This window comes from Melozone crissalis, unplaced genomic scaffold (genome assembly GCF_028551555.1).
Source record: "Melozone crissalis strain CALT ecotype California unplaced genomic scaffold, PUWL_Pcris_2 ptg000036l_1, whole genome shotgun sequence".
Taxonomy (NCBI): domain Eukaryota; kingdom Metazoa; phylum Chordata; class Aves; order Passeriformes; family Passerellidae; genus Melozone; species Melozone crissalis.
The window spans coordinates 10,916,744-10,933,767 of record NW_026535814.1 but is presented as its reverse complement, the minus strand read 5'-3'; the positions used below and the strand labels follow the sequence as shown (position 1 = coordinate 10,933,767).

Here is a 17,024-nt window from a genome sequence, read left to right as displayed (position 1 = left end):
CAAAAGTTTCCATCCATTATTTCATATGTTTCTCAGAAGATTTAGGAAGAGGAATGAGCCATCTGGCACAAATCTGTTTGTGTAACACTGTGTCTGATGGTCAGAACACAGTACCTCTCATAGCTGTCCTCACTCAACGGTGTAACACCATGCCACAGCTTCACACACCTGGAAATCATCACTGGAATATGCACTGCACATTTAAATCTCATATTTGGGTAGATCAGATGTGCACATTTTATGTCTTGCAGCATCCTTAGACAGGTTTCTTTCCTAGTTTATGCTGGAAGCCACTGGAGGTGCGAAATTAAATGGAGAGCATAACCAGAGTGGGAGAGATTTTAAGCGGCGTTGGCAATGCTTTTGTATGGTTGCTGCAGGGACACAAAGTCCTGGAGGGAGACTGGAATATTAGGACTCATCTAGGAAATATCTTCCTAAATTTTCTACTGTTCTTCTTTCAGTTGTTTGGTCCTTGGGATTCCCTTTCCTGTTTCTTCCCAACAAGAGGCCAAGCTGCCTCCCCTTTCATTTACTTCTCCTCTTCCTCCTTCTTTGCACCTTTTCTTTCCCAGGTATTTCCATTTTCCACTTGACTGACATGAATTTTCAATATGATGGAGAGTGGTTTTGTTCTCACAAGATCCTGGGATGCATTTTTTCATGTTCTGCACACATCCATTCACTTTCATTAGGTGATTCCAAACTTTTGCTTAAAGTGGGAGGGACGTGGCCCTTCCAAATTCCAGCTGGAGATTCAGGGACTTGAGAGATATGGGGAGATATGCCAGACAATGAAGACTGAGACAAAGAACTCACTGGGTACCTCAGCCTTCTCAGGCTGATTGTTGAACAGCAGATTATTAATCTAAATAACATGTTTTCTGATGATGGAAGTTTTCATATGACCTGTCACGACATTCACAGTTCTCATGAGGCTTTTGTGATTTTTATGAGTAACAAGAGAATCTGAATAGGTTGACTGCAAGTGAATATTCCACACTTACCTAAAATTAGATTACTTTGTTCAAATTTTTCTCTATGCCCCTGCATTCACCCCAGTTTAGGGAGATCTAAAGAAATCATTGGGTTTATATTTCAGCTCTGGCCACGATCTATCTCTTCATTTCTCTTTCTGTGCTAAATTAAAAAATGCTGTCTAGCCTGGGGCTGAGCAGTGGTGAGCAGTCTGCTTGTTAAGCAGATACTGCTTTAAGTATCTTGTTCTTTATGCTGTGCTCTGGAGGTCTATCAAAGGGCAGAAGAAACACAAGCAAACTTGCAAAATCAAGAGAAACAGAATCAACCTAAAAATTTGGTGAGGGTTGCTCTGGTGTGAATGGGTAGAATTTGATGCCAGCTGAAGCCTAAAGAACTGCGTCTGATAACTGCATTTCTTCTGAGATATTTTTAATGATATATTCTTTCCTGAACTTGTCATTATCAAGGGAATTGTAAGTGTTAATTACACATCCAGAAATGAATACTAACTAATATATGGTGTGTATTCCTCATGATAATTTAGGGTAATTAAGATATATTATGACTTGTGTCATCAACTCTTACACAGAAAATTTAGAGTGCGTTCACACATATCCATATGGAGAGCAAAGGAAAAAAAACAATGAAGAAGATGGAATATCTGTATATTTTTAAATTTTTCAGGGCTGCATTTAAGCAAACTTTCTTCCATTATAGCTTTTAAAATCATTATTCACCAAATGCTGCATCATCATAGAGACTTAGCACAGACAGTACTAATGACAGAGTAAATTAGCACAGTGAATTATGAACTTTCAGAATAGCTACCATTGCAATTTCCTTTTATGCAAGTTAAACCAATGGGATATGCTGCTGCCAGGTTATAATATTGCTTCTCCAAAAGTCCTTCAATATATCCAAGTCAAATGATGGGGTATCTTGTATCACTAATAAAATCAGAAAAATAACCAAAGTGTAAACAACTGATTCATCATATTACTCAATACAAAATCTATATTGTCTATTTCATAGTAAGCTAATTAAAATTAATTTTCCAGTTGATCATTATCACCATGTCTTGTAAAAAAAAGTCCAGAAATTCATTACTTTTGCATTTTACTTGCAGATATGATTGTTCATAGAAGGCAGTTCAAATTAATACATTCAAATAGCATTTATCTTACTCCTCAGTTGTTCACAGTACATGAATTTAAGGAAAAATTATGAGTATTTTGCATCTAAAATTTTACCAGCGAAAAATAACCTCTTCCTGGAGGTTTAATGTAATTATATCCTCCCAAAATTATAGGACTTCAGTGATATTGCCTAGCCCATCACATATTGTCAGTGTATGGACCTCTGTTCTCTCTTCTGAGACCCTTAAGGCTACAATGAGTGGTTTATTTTACCTAATTTCTTCTATTTCTGAAATTTGCAAAGGAACAAGAATCAGCAGAATCACAATGTGAAATTAAACTGTCAGTTTCAGGTACATTAAAAGCTGATAACTCTGATTGCCACTGAGATAGAGATCTGCTGAAAATAGGAATATCATAAAAGCTCAAAAAATTAACTCTTACCACCAGTTACTCTGCAGAGCAGTAATAGTCAACCCTGCTATTAACTGAGCTATTTCAAAGCAATTTCTAACATCCTGAAGGTGGTCCTTCATCCAGTCACTTCCTATGATCAGTCGGCTTTTCCACCATTTCACACGCAGAAAATACATTTTGAGGTGGCCAAGCAATCTTATGTTTTGCCTTTCATGTCATTTGAAAAAGCAATAATAAGGATAAAACTCAATCAACACCTCACACTTTTTCCCTCAGTAGATAAATCCCTTGTGTTCCCTGTGTCTGGTTTGCCTTGATTTCTTTTGCTTCACCACAAAACTTCTCGTGGCTTTTGATAGAAAACCTTGTGCATAAGACAGACCCAGAGCAGGAATATCCACAAGGATCTCCTGGTGCTCAGTCAGATATAATGGAAGAAAGAGCGGCTCAAGTAAATATTCCAGTGGAAATAAAGTTGCTCTGGTTTCTGTTGGTTAGATTTTGAATCTCACTCCGAATCTCACTCTGAATAACATTTTGAATCTCACTCCAAATAAGCTGTTTCTCCTCTGCTCTGGAAGGGGTTCCAGAAAGACTATTATTTTCTGTAGCAATATTTCTGAATACTTAAATCTCATGAATAAGGGAGAAAACAGAAAAGACCTACACCTCTGTGGGCCACTCTTGTGGCTGAAATGGAAAAGGACTTAGCTGAGTGAGTTCTTAAAATCCATATTATACCCCAAAAGAGACTTAAGTAATGAATTAAAGGCATGCTCCTGCTGTAACAGAATTGCAGAATGACCATAAAACGAAGACATATTCTTATTACCACCTAAAATTCTTTCTAACACGGGTTTTTGAAGATAAAACCTTTGCGTGATTATACTTTTTCCCCATATAGCTCCCAACACCTCCTCAGTCCCCCACCACAATTTTGTAGCCACGTGGGCAACTCTGACCTGATCTGACACGAGGGGGGCAATTCTCAGACAGGTAAAAGTCATGGGGCCCCGATGGAAAAATTATTTGTGGCTTAGCTCATGGCCTGTTCCAACAGGCAGGCAGCACACATCCAGCTCTGTCCTACAGCTGGTCCACACTTTTGACCTAGTCAAGTAGGAAGGAGAGAAGAACCTGAGCATAATGGAGGAGATTCAGAACCAAGTAAGTTATGATGTGCTAGGCAAAGTGGGAAATTAATAGGAAATTTCATAAGAAATTAGGCTTTAATTCCAGACCTTTTTGTTCCAGAACTCATTAATCAGCTTGCTTTCCTACTTTCATCTGATCTGTGTGCCTGCAAATGCAAAATAGTTACAGACATTTTCATTAATGAATTTTTCACCTAAGGTTTTTTCCCTATTGAAAAACAGCAATAAAAATAGAAATGTAACAAAATGACCACACCTGGAGACAAGGAAAGAGAATAAGATAGGGAAAGAGAAAGGGAAATGGAAAGGGGAAAAAGAAAAAAGAAAAAAGAAAAAAGAAAAAAGAAAAAAGAAAAAAGAAAAAAGAAAAAAGAAAAAAGAAAAACAAAACAAACAAAAACCCCCCAAAAAAACCAAAACAAAAACCACAGTGTTTGATGTAAATTGTTAGGCAGTATTTTGACATTCCTGAAAAGACAGAATAAAAAACACTTTAATGAGTACTTATATTACTTTTCCATTTACACTTTAATACTCCTATGTTACTTAAAGAGACATCCCCATCCCTTCTTCCCTGGTTGTGTAATTCCATTCTCTGTGTCCTTCCCTCTCTGACAATTCAACAGCCATTGAGCTGATTCACATCCCCAGGCTTTACCCAAAAAATCATTACATTTTTTGCTTGGTGAGATTCCTGACACTTTTTAAAAAGTAGAATTATCTCACTAAGGAATCAAATCAGAATTATCACAGGCAGGATGTGAGTGGGTGAGGCAGTGGAACTGAGCTTTTCCTTGTCAGCCAACTGCTCACACAGCTCTCTGCTGACTTCTGTACAGCCCAAATCTCGAAAGATTTTAGCAAATTTTATTCAAAACTCAAGAGCATCTGACCCTCATAAATTTTGGTTCTGCTACATATTATTCAGAAACCCTCTATAAATGTCCAGTTACCAGGTTTTATTTGACATTCTGAGAGACTTAGAGCCTTTAGGGGGTACCTCAAATATGTGGAAGGAGTGCATAAAACTATTCAGGTGCAGAAAGTAACATTAAATCAGGCTAGTGTTGAAAGATGATGATACTCAGGTTTCCCATCTTGGTCATAATTGCTTCATTTCACTCAAGTACTTCTGAAGCGTTCAACAGGTCTCCAGATATCAGTGAGGATAATTGGAGCTTTCCTGGTAGCTCCAAAAAAAAAAAAAAAAGGAAAATAGAATTCCAAACTTGTTGAATAACCTCAACACCAACATTCTGCTGCGTTAATGGACTAAGCATCCTGAGACCCATGAGGAACATCCTAGGGATATTCAGTATGCTTTGTGTTCAACAAAATTTAGCCAGGACAGAGCTGCAGGGCTTTTTGAGCCCAGATAGAAATATTGAGGCTGTAAATTTCTCTTTGGAAAAACATTTTGGGGTGAAAGGCTGGTTTTCAAAGCAGACATTTAGGACCGCATTGAGATTTAGAAAGTGAATTGTTTGTTCCATAAAGGAACCATTTAAAGTATAGCCCTTTCTCTAATTATGAAATGTGGTGACTTTTTCTGCAAAACAAACTAATGGCTTGCCATAACAAAAGAAAAAAGAGGTATGTTATATTTAATCTAACTTCAGTCTTATTTTTTTTTTATACAAAAAGATGAAGAAATAAAGAAAGTCCAGAGCACAAGAAAATATTCTCACTAGAGCCAAAAAAGGACTATAAACATTTGGAATTTTGTTGTTAGGAAAAATGGCAATTTATATAAAATGCAAATTAAGAGTCAATAGTTTTGTTACAGAATATAGGAGCACAACAAATTTGCTTCTTTGACTTCAGTCTATTTAGGAGAAAATTATTTCCAGAAGCTAAAGCTGAAGATTTAGTTTTTGAAGTTGAAAGGACTTTTGTTGCTTTCAGGAAAACCAAGTATTCATCATAATACATTTTACTTAGATAATAATTTAATTTGTGATTATAACCTTTGTTTGATATGATTCACTGAACTTCTATCTTTCTTTTCTTTTAATTTTAACAGTTCAAAACCAACTATGAAAAGAGAAAGTTTAAAGTAGCTATTCCACCCAACGACACATCCACAGTGACTTCCATAATCAGCAACGTGTCAGAAGCAATGGAAGCTCTCACCCGAATGAAAGAGGAGATAGTTCCTGTTCCAGGCTCTGTGAATGGAGTGAATGCCCTTGGCTTGGTGGTGTTCTCAATAAGCTTTGGCCTGGTGATTGGGAGCATGAGGGAGCAAGGTCAGGCGTTGAAAGACTTCTTTGATAGCCTTAATGAGGCTATCATGAGATTGGTAGCTCTGATCATGTGGTAAGTGCCTCTTCGATAAATTCCTTTTTCAGCTACTAACAGTATTTTTTCATCACAGTCAGGCACTGGGTAGCAAGGATACATTTGGCAGAAAGTCAGACAATAAGATTGTATCTACCTTGGAACTTTTTTCATGAGTGGACCCATGAGCTGTAACTCTCTGCGACCATAATCTGCCCAAACATACCAACACTTTCAGTGGGTTTCACTTTTGACATGAGAAAAATCAGGGTCCATGGCAGAAATTGCTACCCTTATCAGACCTATTCTATGCCTTCATAAAGACAGCACTCACAGCAGTAAGCTGTTGAAGTTTCCTTACGTACTAATCTGAATTCATTAAAGGAAACCGACAAACCTCTCCCATAACCTTATTTCTACACAGCAAGACCTTGTTATCATAATTTTCCAACACAACTGGTTCCTGTAGTTGTGGGGTTTACATGTACCCCACAACTGCACTGCTCACACATGTAGCTGCACTGCTCACACGTGCACATAATTTTCCTGCTTTCTTTATTGTGTTCAGTAGGTAAATAAATACCTTTTCCCTCAAGGTATGAAATCTTCTCAAAAATTAATATTCATTATTCTCCAGGTAGAAGCTTAACTTTGAAAAGAAATTATGTCTTGTTGCCTTCTTTACTACAGGTAAAAACCAAATCAACTGCAAGAGTCTGTTGAGGAGCACACATATATACTGCCATAGTAGATATGAAACGAAAAATAAGTATATTTGCTCCATTAACTAAAATCTTTTGTCCTCCACAAGCACATTGAAAATGTTAAAGCAGTGGCTTCAGATAAGTTTCCACAGGGATTTGATCACATAAAGGGCAGTTGAGATACATGGATAGATTCTATTCCATGGTATCTTACTGTGAGAAGGCAAGGGGACATTTATAGGAGTAGGGCTGTACCTAAATTACTGCTTCAGCAGAATTATGTTTGAGTTTAATGCTCAGCACCAGCTCTTTCTTCACCTCTAGCTGTGCTTCCTCATAGGCAAAAGCAGTTCATCCCACCTGTGCAGCCAACCTTTGACATACGGATTTCTTCATGGTGATGAATATATCATCCCATTGGATGAAATGTAACATAGCCAGAATTGATGCCTGGAAAATAGACAGACCTTCCCAAAAACATTAGAGTGAATATAAATGCAAATATTTTGTTGAAACCTTTCAGGTGCACAATATGCCAAAAGTCACACATGGTATATTAGTTCTACAATTTTTAAATGGTTAGTCTGTTATTGTACTTATCATACACTGTCCAATTAAAAGATTATTTGGTTAGGTAATTATTCCTGGGGTCTTGCCTCACTGGAAACAGTCTAGAGGTTTCTTTTGCCCCACTTTTGATATGTCTGGTCCAGATTCCAGTTGGAAAACAGAACACCCTTGTACTCCTCTTGGAATAAAACTAAACAATATTTAGGAATGCATTTATAAGGTTAGCTTATTGTTCCTAAATGTAGGGAAGAAAGGTAGGAAGAATGTAAGAAGCTATAGCCAAAGCTACAATGCTGCAATTGGGTGAAAAATACAAAAAGCTAAAAATCTTAGGCATCAGAAGCAGCTTGAAATCTTCAGAAGTTATCAGACTTCTGTGTGGTTCCTTCCCCAAGGAAATTTCCTTTCCCTGTGGGAAACAAAACACTGGAATAGAACTGGGTGTTTGATATAGTACACACATATATCAGTTAGGCCTTCATTCACACCAGCAGAATTACAGCAGGATTGGCTAAACTAGCTTTTATGTCACACTTGAATTCCAAGGAGAATTCATTTCCCTACCTGTCCAAAAGGCTCGCCAGATGTTGAATCCATTGAAATCCTCACCAGATGTTGAATCCACAGAACCCCACCAAAGACACTCACTGCTGTGGTTCAATACAGGTTGAATTGTTAAGAGTTGAAGAGTTAATTTTTTTAACTGCTCCTGAATAGGAGCATCCTAACAGTGAAATTCTGCATTTTTGCGAAAAAACATAAACAGGATGGATGGGGGACCGAATTCTACTTTGTTTTGTAATGCTGTTTTGATCTGATACTTGCAGGTATGCTCCACTTGGAATTCTCTTCTTGATTGCTGGGAAAATTGTTGAGATGGAAGATATGGGTGTGATTGGTGGTCAGCTTGCCATGTACACTGTAACAGTTATCATTGGTTTGCTAATTCACGCTGTCATTGTCCTACCTCTTCTCTACTTTGTGATCACTCGGAAGAACCCGTGGGTATTTATTGGAGGCTTGATCCAGGCATTGGTCACAGCTTTGGGAACATCTTCCAGGTATAACAAAATGTTTTAAAGCCGTATCTTTTTTTAGTATTGCTGGTTTAAGAAAAAATTTTGTTTAATGTTGGATATTCTAAGTAGTTTGTAATGGCTTAATAATGAAGGATAGAGCTGGCAAAGAATATTCATGGTGAAACGGAGCAGCAAACAGAAAAGTCCTGAGGGGATTCCTATTGGCAGCTGACATTTTGTGCCTAAAATCCCTATAGCCAATTATGGATACAGAACCTACAACAGAAATGCCACTTTTGTTCTTGCAGGTGGTCAGAGTTATGTCATGCGAATTTTAAAAACTGTTTGCATCTATGACAGAAAGAAACATTACAATAAAGTGTACATTTCGATACCATTTGACCTTTCATAAAACAGCAGCCATTTTTGGTAGATTTTAAAAACGTGTCCTAAAGACAGGGGGTTTCAGTCAGATATTCTGTGATGCTAAATTCAAGTCCTTGGTGTTTGAGATTGTTTTGAATAAAAACCTAGGCTGATGCAAGACTGCATACTGTACTGCAAGTGGATTTAAAAACCATTTTAAATTCAACTGTAAGATGGCTGTTAGCTAAGATATTTTTCTAACACAGTCTTCCACAGCCCCTCTTTATTTTTGGTCAGTATTTTATCAATATTAATAGAGTTTTCAAAGACTTGAAAGTCTGCTAAGTATTTAAAAAGGAAGGTATCACTGGCGTCAGTTATCTGAATTGCTGTGTCTTGGAAAACCTCTTTACTTTGGCATGATCAGATGAAGAGATGCAGGCTTGGCTCAGACAGGGTTAACTTTCTTCATAGCCACTCATATATTGCCAAGTTTTCTATTTTTAGCCAAAACAACAATGATCACATGTTGACATTTTAGGTGTTGCTAAGTATTTGCACAGCATCAAGATCTTCTCTGACTCTCATTCTGCCCCCACAGTGAGTTGAGGGGTTCACAGTGGGTTGGGAGGGCACACAGCCAGACAGATGAACCAAAGAAAGTAAATAGGTATTCCGTATACGTACATCATAGTCAGCAATGAAAGGGGAAAAAGGACTTTAGGAAGGCTGGCCACACATTACTCCAGAACTTGCTGGCCACTGGTCCATCTGTGGGAGTGGTGCCTAAGTACCACTTGTATTGTTTTATTTTCTTCTGCTCTTCTTTCAAACTTCTCACACACTTACTAAACATTTTTATTCTCAACACCTCCATTTTCTTGTTCTTACTGTTCCTTTCTGTTTTGCCTGTCCCATCAAGGTGTGGAGGCAAATGAGTGTCTGTGCAGTGCTTAGCTGCCTACTGATGTTAGCCCATAGGTGGTCAAATAATGTAACCATCAATCTAAATGCCCTTTGCAGGAGAGCCCACAAACAAGAAGAGAAAACAAGCTTGTTCCTGGAGGTTTGAATAGTCCAATTGGTATACCTTCAAGAAAATAATGCTTAGGGATGATTTAATCACAGCTCCATGACTTAAAACTGAGAAGCAGGAATTTTAGATAGATTCCTGTGCCTGGCAGAAGAACCTTGTGACGAAACACTAAACTTAGACACATTCAGATTAGGGATTACATAGAAAGTAGCAGTAATTAACAGCTGGGGAAAGACCATTAGAAATGTTTAAATTCAGTATTGCTTAAAAAAACAAACCCTATTCTGATGGATCACATAAGAACTACAACAGAATCGTCTCGTGATTATAATGTGACATTCTTCTCTTTCCGTCTTTGCAGAATTTATATTATATATTATCTTTTCCTTTCTGTTTCAGTTCTGCAACACTACCTGTTACATTTAAGTGTCTAGAAGAAATAAATGGAGTGGACAAACGAGTTACAAGATTTGTACTCCCAGTTGGTGCTACAATTAATATGGATGGAACTGCTTTATATGAGGCTTTGGCTGCAATTTTCATTGCACAGGTCAACAACTTTGATCTGAACTTTGGGCAGATTATCACAATCAGGTATGGAAACCACTGTTACCTACATTTAAAAAAAGCACCTTTGTGATGACCCCTTCCTGGTTTAAGTGGGATTAAACAAAAGCATTAGAACTAAAAACAAGAACTGCTACAGTATCATATTATCAGTAATTTACATCTTCTTCACACAGAAGGACCCTCACCACATACTCTCATTTAGATAAACTTTTAGCAAAACTGTAACATGATGCACCTGTTACTACTTTAATAAAGACAAACAAGTACAAAATTTAATTAGTTTCAAATTTTTCTTTTTTAAGAACTCTGGCAGCTGTTGGGACCTACAGACTTATAATGAGTACCAGGTAGTTTGTAATGCATGTACAAAGCTGAAGCATAAAGCCATCACAGTGTTATTGCTAGAGGAGGAAATGTTTCCCTGGTTTCAGAAGATCATCAGGTTCCTGTGTAAGGAACAGTTACACAATTTTATTACATTGGCTGATGGAAATGGTGAACACAGGTTATGTTTTCATGCACACAACCCTTCTTGTTTGAAATATAGCAGCAAACAACCCACTACTTATAGCATTCAATAATGACTTAATTTCATTTTGTTTATCACAATTCAGGAAAAAGGGCAATGTGTACTTGTGCAGAAGAAGGAAATGTCAGCAAAGGAAAAGTGGGCACTGTGGGAAAAAGACATATATCTATCACATAGGAGCACTGAAAGTTTGGATATAGTCCTCCATAAAACCCACCAGTTTATTTCAATATTCATTAACCTAAGGCAAATGTCTGCCTTCACCCTCCAAGGAAATTGTTTCACTTTCATTAATACTAGAGCTGCTCCTTGGCAAACCACCTGAGGAAACAAATTCCCCCTATACTAGGTGTGAACAAGGATATTTCTGTGAAGTCACTGGACTGTATGACTCAGGGTTTCTGGCAGCTTTCTGTTTTCTGATGCCAGAACAGCAGCTGCTGGAGGACAGAGACTTCACCTGGCATGAAGTTATACTGAGATGGACAGAGAGCAAAAGTTCATGTGTTAGATCTGCCAGGACAGAACTACCTCCTCAGCTTTTCTTTTAACATGTTTGAGCTTGTGGAGAGAGTTTTTATCAATGGGTGGGGACAGGTAACTGTAAAGGTTTTTTGTGGCCCTTGGCATCTGGTTGGGAATTTATCACTAACAAAATTATGTTTCAAGATTTCTGGATAGAGGTTTAGTGAAACACGTTGGATCAAGGGTTATAGTCCCCTGCAGCTACAGGGTGTTCAGATAAGGGTCTAGGCTCATCTTTTTATTTAATACTGAGTAAATGCCTTCTTGCTTTATGTCTGATTTTAAAGTTTGACAAATGATAAGGAGAGCTTTTATTACAGTTTAATTGCAGAAATCAGTTAACTGTTCTTGCCATCTCTTTGCGCAGCATCACTGCTACAGCTGCCAGTATTGGGGCTGCAGGCATTCCTCAAGCTGGACTGGTCACCATGGTCATTGTTCTCACATCAGTGGGTTTGCCTACAGATGATATCACTCTTATCATCGCAGTGGACTGGTTCTTGTAAGTATTTTTTATCGTTAGAGGCTTAGACCACATTCAGAAGTGAAATAGCCAGGCACATTGTGGCTACACTGCACTGTTTTGCTCTGGAAGGCAGTTGGAAACAAGTGTTAAAAAGAATCACTATTTCTTGCTAGTGAGTTATTTTCTTAGAGCAGATGGTGAGGGGTGTTGCTTAATTATGGTTCCTTTTGCATGCAAATTTTACATAGAAACCTGTATTGTTCAGATGCTAAGAAAACTTTCAGACACACTGTTATTAAATAAGCAAATTGCTTTATTCTTTTTTTTTTTTTGTAGAATGACAATGAAAACTTTTCACTAAATCAGACTCGGATCTGAATCAGATCCAACCAATTCATTGCAGCCTTGCTGACTATCTAATCTAGGAAAGGTTCATCTGTCTACCCCATGAAAGCAGAAATTAAAAATAATTTTTAAAATTGTGTAACTGACAGCACAAAGTATTGCCCCTCAGTTTTTCCATTCATCTATCTGTAGAAGATGACAGGCACCTTTAAATATATATACCTAGGTCCAGAAAATAAATGAAAGGAAGTCTTTTTCCAACCTCTATTTCATCTAACACCTATTATTTAGCCTTTCTGGGGGTTTTTACCCTTCAGTCTTCTCAAGTGATCTCTGAAATAGATTCCCTGTGTTGTTATCAGAACATAATGCCTTCAAATGGTTATCCAACCACCCGATGTAGGTGGGTGCTTTCCTACTGACACTGCCAGTCACTCCTTGTCAAGCTGCCCTCTGCAACTGCTGGGCAGAGTCCTCCGAGAGGGATGAGTTTTTGTGGTTTAATTTGAGTCATTCCTGCACAGTTCCACCCTAAAGTACATATCATATTTTGTGGTCAGGAGACAATCAATATAAAGGTAAAACAAGGTAAAGGTAAACAAGGTAAAGGTAAAACAAGGTGAAGACTAACAAGGTAAATTCTTGCTGGCTTACACATTTAGAGGATATAAACCCAAACTCTTGATACCCAAGAGTATAAAAATGCTGGCTCCAAGAAGCCATATGCTCCCTTTGCCATCCTCATCACACGACCATTTCTTGCTGTGAAGTTGCTAAGAGTATTAGCACATTTTGTGACTCCACATCCCACTGTATTTGTTAATGCCGTAGATGAAATCATGGCATTAAGAGTTCAGATAAGTGAGTGTATACAAAACAGGTGACTCACCTGGTACCTATTTGAGGGCCATTTTAGCGCCTAGTCTGCTTGCTTCCCTGAGCAAGGGATGGAGTCACTCACTGCCTTTTCCCTAGGGATCGCCTTCGTACCACCACCAACGTCTTGGGAGACTCCATTGGAGCAGGAATTGTTGAACATTTATCTCGGCATGAGCTGAAGAACAGGGATGCTGAGATGGGCAATTCCGTGATAGAGGAGAATGAGATGAAGAAACCATACCAACTGATCTCGCAAGAAAACGAGAACGAGAAACCAATAGATAGTGAAACCAAGATGTAGGCTAGAGAAAGCGTGAGTTCAACACTGCAAGTGTGGGAAAACACACACTTTTTCCGGCGATTTATATCTTGAATTCACCAACTTCATCCATTCCTTGATTTCTCCCTTTATGCTCGCACTGGAAAGAATTAATGAAAATATATTCCAAACTAGCAGCGATCATGGTATATGTTGGCTTCCCACTTAAAAAAAAATTAACAGGCAACAACATTGGTCCTGCTAGACATATGCTAACTGGGGATAAAAAAAGAGATTGTGTATATGTTACTCAGTCCTGTGAATCTTTTTTTTTTTCTTTTTTTTTTCTATGAACTGGAAAGTAAAAAAAGATAACAGAACCTGAAAATGGTTTTATTTTTTTAAATACCTGTTGCGAAATTCCTAACATCTATAAACACACAATCAACCCTTCTAACTTGATAACTGCATCCAGCTAAGTAAATTAACAGGACTTTTGCTATTTTATCTGATTTTGTTTTTCTCTAGTGTTATATTATTGTTCAAATACTAGCAGGAAAATAAAAAGCAGGAGATTAATCGAGGGGATAAAAAGGGGGAAGATATATAAATAAAGAAAAGAAAATACCCCCCAAATCAGCACTTTTACCAGCTGAAATGAAATATTTCTGAGGGAGTTATTTTATCTAGACAGTTTTTTGAATTAGATTCAGCTGATCTTTATAAAAATTTAGCCTAGTTGGCTCCCACTGACTCGCAAGCATTTACATATGCATGTATGGACTTCCAATCTGGATTTCCTCCCTTAATTTCAACATCACAACCCAGTTAAACAATCTGTGTGTGTGTTTGTAGGAGCAAGGCCCTGGTCTGGGACAGAAAATGTGTCTTCATCTCTGGATGAAAAAATTTGCACGCTCTGGATGCACTAATGAGCTACTTAATAAGCAATTATAAGAAGGCAATGCCAGCCTTCCACAGAAGGTGCAGAGGGTGAGATGTTCAGCTCCTAAATGGGCTGCATTCTGAATCTGAATCCCTGAGACCAGCAGAGGTTTTCTGGTTGGAAACCTCCCAAATTCATGATCCACTAATAAATTATAGAGGTATGAACCGGATTTACATTTTGCCATCTGGAGAAGGCTCCCTGTCTTAATGTGAATTTTTTAATTCCTAGAAAGTTTACCAGTAGCACCCGAAAAAGAAAATAAAAGCCTTTAGAAAATAAAATTAATGGATGTTTTCGTATTTTATTAGGAAAATATATGCAAATTGAAAAAAAAAAAAAAATACTATAATATATGTTGAAATTTTAATTAGAAAGGATTTTTTAAATGAAATATTGTAGGTAAATTTCAGGGAATAGATAAGGAAAGAATGAAAAAAAGAAAACAATGCACTTGTAATACAGTGGCTCTTTTGCTCAAGATTATTCCCTGAAGAAGTCCTTTTCTAGAAAGACAAATTATGTACTTTTTCCTTTTTGCCTTGCATTATTAGAGAGGTTAGACCAGAAAGTTTTATAATGCAGATGCAGTTGGGAGCAAGAAAAATAATAAATGGACAGGCACAATAATTTTCAATGATCTGTTTTGTGGAAATAGTCAGTTTTCTTCCTTATTTGACCCCTTGCCAAAATAATTCTGATGACAGAAATGAAGGATCCCTTTGCATTGTCCCATTCAAAAAACATTCAATATGTTGCATTTGTCACTTAAAGTCCATCAAAAAGGTGTACAAGTTACTGTAGTGGAAATGTTAGTATGCTGGTCAAAGACAAACCTTTTCCCCGGCAAGATTGGTTTTTTGGGACTGAAAATTCCTGCCAATCTTCTCCAGCTGAGTAATTCAGAAAATATGAGCAAGAACTCTCAAGTGAATGAAGTGAGCAGGGTTTAATATAGGTTACTGACCATCAAACCAAGAAAGCTCTAAATGAATCTCTAAATGAATGACCGAAAGAAAATATGGGTTGTTTTTTTTTCATTTTTGGTTTTCTTTTGGTTTTTTTGCTAACAGAATGCAAATCTAGGATACAGACAGGCATTTTCTGATATATAATTAGAGATATTTTTATATAGATACTGTATTCAGATTGTGTGTATAAACATTAACTGTAGAATTTATGGCATAACATTTTAAATTTTTGTTAAGATTTTGTTTGGAAATACATTGCAAAGACAATGTAAAAGGCTGTCTTTCTATGACATCAGCTGAGAAAAATGAATTGTGTCACAAAGAATGTGATCTTTTTTATACTAACTTTGTTTCTTATGGAAATCAGGTATTATAGAAAGATTCCCTTCCCCATCCCTCACTGGTTCTGCATTGGTATGCACCCAGAGTGGATTGAGAAACATTACTTTGTAGATGTATTTTCAATAAAAATAGTTTTACATTACTGCTCTTATTGTGATTTAGACTTCTTTCAAAGGCTCTGTAACACAAGCTTTGCACAATCCCAGAGATGAGGAACTCATAGGATGGGATTTCAGGAATTACAGGCCATTTTGTACAGCAGGGCTTTGAACAGGGCTTCTTCGCTACAAATACTTACCCAGTTTCATGATCAAAAATAAAGAAGTAAATGGTGGGAGGCAGAAACATTAAGAATTAAAGGAACCAGTGTTTACCCCACCAAAGTTCATTCAAATTCAAGTTTATAAATGCATATCAATGTCTGAAAAATCTAAAAAAAATCCAGAAAACTAAAAAAACCCACAAAGCCAACAATAACAACAACAACAAAAAAGCATAATTAGATGATCCAACCCCAAATTCAGCTTTATAACATTACAACATTCATAGCCAATCCACTATTATGCCCATGAAAGTGGTTTATGATACTGGGTTTGTTTGGCAAAACCAGCTAGCAGTTATCATCGAATGGAAGTGAATATCTCATCAGAGGCACTGAAAAGGTATAAAAGATACAAACTGAACCACTTGCATCTGGGAAGTTCTGTTGTTTGGAGCAAATGGAGACAGCAGGGAGAAGTCCTGCCTTCCTGAACATACTTCAGCAAAACACCAAACTGACCTCTACCAGTACGTCTGTGGTGCTTTAAGTGTAAACAAATTTTGTGAAAAAAATTGGAGATGAAAAAGGTTCAGAGAAGGCATGGTGTTACAGGGCACATGAACATAACCTTTAACAATTTTATTTCTAGTTACATGCATTTTCATTCACCGGATCCAGGTAGGTATCTTTGTGTCTCTGGAGCTACTGTCATGATGGAAAGAGTGTGAAGAAAGAGGGCTAGTGTATCACAGAATCATTTAGGTTGGAAAATACCTCCAAGACCACTGAGTCCAGCCTTTGACTGATCAATATTTTGTCAACTAGACCAGGTACTGAGTGCCATGTCCATTCTTTTCCTGAGCACCTCCAGGGATAATGACTCCAACATCTTCCTGGACAGCCTGTTCCAATACCTGGCTACCTTTTCTGTGAAGAAATATAAAATTCCTGATGCCCAACCTGAACCTCCCCTGGCTCAGCTTGAAGCCATTTCCTCTCATTCTGTCACTTATCACTTGGGAGGAGAGCAAAACCCTGTCTGGCTGCACTCACCTTTCAGGGAGCTGCAGAGAGTGATAAGGTTCCCCTTGAGCTTCCTCTCCTCTGAATAAGCATCCCCAGCTCCCTCAGACACCCTTCACACGACCTGACCTCCAGACCCTTCCCCAGCCACACCGCCCTTCTCTGGCCCTGCTCCAGCCTCTCACTGGGAGATGTTAGTGGCACAGTGGCCTTGCTGACTCTGCCGTGCCCTCGTTCTGCAGCG

The 17,024-nt window shown here is 37.8% G+C and overlaps 1 protein-coding gene across 1 annotated transcript in view; it reads left to right on the top strand.

Moving 5' to 3' along the window:
• SLC1A3 (solute carrier family 1 member 3) overlaps positions 1–15,637 on the top strand; it is a 63,164-nt gene extending 47,527 nt beyond the window's left edge. Inside the window, exons 5-9 of the mRNA XM_054283383.1 lie at positions 5,712–6,007; positions 8,070–8,303; positions 10,063–10,257; positions 11,655–11,789; positions 13,074–15,637. Of these exons, the coding sequence (XP_054139358.1) occupies positions 5,712–6,007; positions 8,070–8,303; positions 10,063–10,257; positions 11,655–11,789; positions 13,074–13,278 (1,065 nt within the window). The 3' untranslated portion in view covers positions 13,279–15,637. The remainder of the gene's footprint in view (positions 1–5,711; positions 6,008–8,069; positions 8,304–10,062; positions 10,258–11,654; positions 11,790–13,073) is intronic.
• The last annotated feature ends 1,387 nt before the right edge of the window (positions 15,638–17,024 follow it).